The sequence below is a fragment of the Lathyrus oleraceus genome, chromosome 7 (genome assembly GCF_024323335.1).
Source record: "Lathyrus oleraceus cultivar Zhongwan6 chromosome 7, CAAS_Psat_ZW6_1.0, whole genome shotgun sequence".
NCBI classification, from domain to species: domain Eukaryota; kingdom Viridiplantae; phylum Streptophyta; class Magnoliopsida; order Fabales; family Fabaceae; genus Lathyrus; species Lathyrus oleraceus.
Window position 1 is genome coordinate 422,837,227 of NC_066585.1, and position 4,861 is coordinate 422,842,087.

At 37.4% G+C, this 4,861-nt stretch overlaps 1 protein-coding gene across 1 annotated transcript; it reads right to left on the reverse strand.

Annotated features, from left to right (window-relative positions):
* Positions 1 to 1,881: 1,881 nt before the first annotated feature.
* On the reverse strand, positions 1,882 to 2,382 carry LOC127104161 (uncharacterized). The gene has a single exon (XM_051041364.1). It carries the CDS (start codon positions 2,380 to 2,382, stop codon positions 1,882 to 1,884), a length of 501 nt encoding a protein of 166 aa, XP_050897321.1.
* Between the last annotated feature and the right edge of the window lie 2,479 nt (positions 2,383 to 4,861).

The window sequence follows — 4,861 nt, forward strand, 5'->3', positions numbered from 1 at the left end:
GTCATTATACATCAAAGAACATTAGATTGTTTTGCTTTCACTTTCTAACTGAGATACAAGTCGATCATAGGGGAAATCGTCATTGATGGGCACTTGTTCGGGTTTTAGGTCCTCAATCCTAGAGAGATGATATGCTACCACGTTTTCAGTGCCTTTCTTTTCCTTGATCTCTAAATCAAATTCTTGCAAAAGTAGAATCCATTTTAAAAGTCTTGGTTTAGCATCCTTCTTACTTAACAGATACTTAATTATGGCGTGGTCGGTATAGACAATTATTTTTGCTCCTACTAAGTAGGAACAAAATTTATTCAAAGCGAACACAACGGCCAGGAGTTCCTTTTCTGTGGTGGCGCAGTTCATCTGCATGTTGTCTAAGGTTCTATTTGCATAGTAAATCGCATGAAGCTTTTTATCCTTTTTTTGTCCTAAGACAGCGCCAACGGCATAATCACTAGCGTCACACATTATTTCAAATGGATTACTCCAATCAGGTGGTTGCATAATGGGTGCAGTAATAAGAGCATTTTTTATATGTTCGAACGCTTTTAAGTAATCCTTATCGAATATGAATTCAACGTCTTCCATTAGTAAGCTCGTTAGTGGTTTGGTTATTTTAGAGAAATCTTTAATGAATCATCGATAGAAACTGGCGTGTCCTAAGAAACTATGAATTTCTCTAACGGTTTTTGGAGGTTAAAGATTTTCTATAATTTCTATTTTTGCTTTATCTACTTCAATCCCTTGGTCGGATACAACATGTCCAAGTACGATTCCTTATCGGACCATGAAATTGCATTTTTCTCAATTTAATATGAGATTGACTTTAACGCATCTTTCAAGTACCATTTCTAGGTTCGAAAGACATCCTTCAAAACTTTGCCCATAAACAGAGAAGTTGTCCATAAAAACTTCCATTATGTCATCTATAAAATCAGCAAAGATCGACATCATACATCTCTGAAATGTTGTAGGAGTGTTACACAGTCCAAACACCATTCGTCGATAAGTGAACGTCCCATAAGGACAAGTGAAGGTAGTTTTTTCTTAGTCATCAGGATGAATAGAAATTTGGAAGAATCTTGAGTATCAGTCTAAATAACAGAAATGAGAATGTTTGGCTAGTCATTCAAGCAGTTGATAGGTGAAACGCAATGGAAAATAATCTTTACGAGTGGCTTTATTAAGTTTTCTATAGTCTACGCACATCCTCCATCTGATTTGAATTCATTTTTCTATGGATTCGCCCTTTTCGTTACTGACAACTGTAACACCTCCCTTCTTGGGTACGACATGTACTGGGCTGACCCAATTACTGTCGAATATCGGGTATATAATTCCTACTTCTAATAGATTTTGTACCTCCTTTTTTACTACATCACACAAGATAGGATTTATTCTTCTCAGATGTTTTCTAGAGGTTTTACAATCATCCTCTAGCATAATGTGATGCATACATATAGATGGACTTATTCCTGTTAGGTCCTAGATGTTATTGCCTGAAGCTGTTGGATACTTTCTTAAGACATGAAGTAATTTTTTGATTTCTATCTATCATACGTCAGTGTTGACTATTACTGTTCGTTAAAGCTCGGTGTCTAGGAATTCATACCTTAGGTCTTTGGGTAGTGTTTTAAGTTCTACAGAAGGTTTCTTTGGGCATTGCATTGGATTGGGTGTTAGTGCTAGACATTCCCTCATACAGTCATCTACGTATGGCTCACGCCAATTATCGTCTTCGAATGTAAGAGGCACTAGAACCTTTAGTACTTCAGTATACTTAGATGGTTCCCTCTCCATTTCTTTCACACATTCGTCGATGACGTCTAAGAGACAACATGAATCTTCTATAGCCGGAGCCTGTAAGAATTGATCTAAAATAAATTAGACTTTTTCTTCCCCAACATCGAAAGTTAGCTTTCCTTTCTTGACATCTATGGTGACTCTAGTTGTGGCTAAAAAGGGTCTTCCTAAAATAATAGGGATGTGAGAATCCTCCTTTATATCCATTATTACAAAGTTGGTGGGAATATAGAATTGACCTATACGAAAGGGAATGTTCTCTAGCATACCTATTGGAAATTTAAAAGAACGGTCAGCTAGTTGTAGAGACATCTTCGTTGGTCTTAGTTCTCCTAAATTGAGTTTCTTGCATGTGGGTAAAGGCCTTAAACTAATACTGGCTCCTAAGTCCCACAAAGCTTTGTCTATGATAAAATTTCCGATTGCACATGGTATGGATAAACTACCTGGGTCTTTCAGCTTAGGAGACATGTTGTTCTGAATAATAGCGCTACGCTCAGCAATAAGCATAACTGTTTCATTATCCTCAAGCTTTTTCTTATTAGATAAGATCTCTTTAAGGAATTTTGCATATGAAGGCATTTGCGTAATGGCTTATGTGAATGGTATAGTGATATTAAGCTGCTTCAGAAGTTTTACGAATTTCTTAAATTGTCCTTCATTTTTGGACTTAGTAAGTCTTTGAGGATAAGGTATAGGTGGTTTGTATGGCGGCGGAGGCACATAAGGTGTTTCTTTATCTTCTGCTTCTCCGCTTTTGTTTTCCTTACCATTTTTGGTTGGTTCGTTTATCTTTTCAGTTCCTTTACTAGAGTTTTGATACATGGCTGGGTTTTGGAGTCTTGGGTTAACCGGTTCATCTAATTTTGTCCCACTTTGTAATGTGATAGCATTAGCATGACCTTTTGGGTTTGGTTGTGGTTGACTAGGAAATGCTCCACTAGGGATGCTATTGTTGCTTGTTGTTGGGCTACTTGGAAAATTTGGGTTTCTAACATTTTTTTATGGGTGGCCATAACATCAAGCTTACTTGACATTTGCTTCATCAGTTCGCTAGTATGAGCATTTTGATTTGCGAAATCTTTGTTTTGTTGAGCTTGAGCATTCATAATATTCTCCATCATGATTTATAGATTTGAATTTCTAGATGCCTGTGGAGCAACAGGGGCTCCTTTCTGATAAGAAGGTGGAATAACAGGTGCTGGGTTTGGAGGAAACAAAGCATTGTTGTTTTTATAAGAAAATTTCGGATGATTTCTCCATCCAGGATTGTAAGTGTTAGAATATGGGTTTCCTTGAGCGTAATTTACTTGGTTAGTAGGAATACCAGCCAATAACTAACAATAAACATTAGTGTGCCTAGCGGTTCCATACAATTCAAAGTTTAGTGTTACAACAGCTACAGTAGTTGCTGGTGTTATGGCTAAGTTTTCGATCTTTTGAGTAAGTGAATCCATTTTAGCATTGATACGGTCTACACCATTAACTTTGTACATTCCGCCTTTCGGAGTTGGTTTTTCTACAGCAGGACGTTCACCTCCCCATTGGAAATGATTTTGAGCCATGTTCTCGGTGAGTTCATAGGCTTCATCATCCGGTTTATCCATTAAAGTACCTCCAGCTGCAACACTTAAATTCATTTTAGTATTGTACAAAAGACCATTGTAGAAAGTATGGGTAATCAGTCACTGCTCAAGTCCATGGTGTGGAAAAAGTCTCATCATGTCCTTGTATCTTTCCCAAGCGTCGAAAAGAGATCCGTTGTCTTTTTTCTTTAATCCGTTGATTTGAGCTCTTAGCATAGCCATCTTTCTTGGTGGGAAGTATAGGGCTAAGAAGACTTTCTTCAACTTGTCCCATGTGGTTACAGAGTTCGAAGGTAGAGACTGGAGCCAAGCTCTAGCTCTATCTCTTAAGGAAAAAGGGAAAATACGTAGTCTAATCGCTTCGGGACTTACACCATTTGATTTCACTATGTCCGCGTACTGCACAAACACTGACAAATGTAAGCTTGGATCGTTTGTAGGACTACCTGAAAATTTGTTTTGTTGAACGACTGATAACAACTAAGGTTTCAACTCGAAATCATTTCGGTTGATGGCAGGGGCAGCAATGTTGTTGTGTGGTTCCTCTTGTGAAGGAACAACATAATACTTAAGAGGATGATTTTGTGGTCCTTCATCCATAACTGGTTTAGATTCTTATTTTTGTTTTGGAAAAGGAAGATTATACTTAATTAGGAAATTGTGAACTCGGCGTTGTAAATTAATAAAATGCTCGACTTCGTCAACTGGTTATTCTAGTTTTTCTCCTTGTGAGCAAGTGCTTGGCTTACAATTGACGCTTAAGGAGGGTAAATGAAATTAAAAGTGTAGGTGTTTAATTGGCTGCATTATATGGTAAAACACTAGCTGGATTCTAATGTCTTGACTGATGTCATGACATGGTGTGTATGTGTGACTGCATTGTAGGTTAGAATATCTAACTGTACTCTGATGTCTTGACTGATGTCATGACACACTTGAGTAGTTACTGCAGGATTAGCTAATACAGGATTTATTGAATGTCAAACTGGATTGTGTCGCTCAAAGCTTTTAAGCGTGAGTGCTGTATATCTTGATTAAAGCTGTTAAGCACAATCAAGAGTTGTTTGAAGTGTGACTTCAAAATTGTCTTTAATATTGATTAAAGGTAGTAATCACTGAGGTGATTGAGGGGGAGTGAGTAGGAACTCTGATCTTAGAGTAAGATTGAAATTGCATTGGGTAGGGATTAAGTGAAGAGTTGTAAATGGGTGAGTTTAGCTTTGAATTAATACTACTGATAGTGGATTTCCTCCCTGGCTTCGTAGCCCCCAGATGTAGGTCATGTTGGACTGAACTGGGTAAACAATTACTTGTGTTATTTACTGCACTTACTGTTAAGTTCTGCATAATTCTTGTCTGTGCAGAATTGGATGTCATAACAACCCGTGTGACATCTAAAGTCTGATAACTAGAATTTCAAAAAGTTTCCTTAGTCTACACTGCTCAACAACAGAATCACAATATTGTCTAAATTA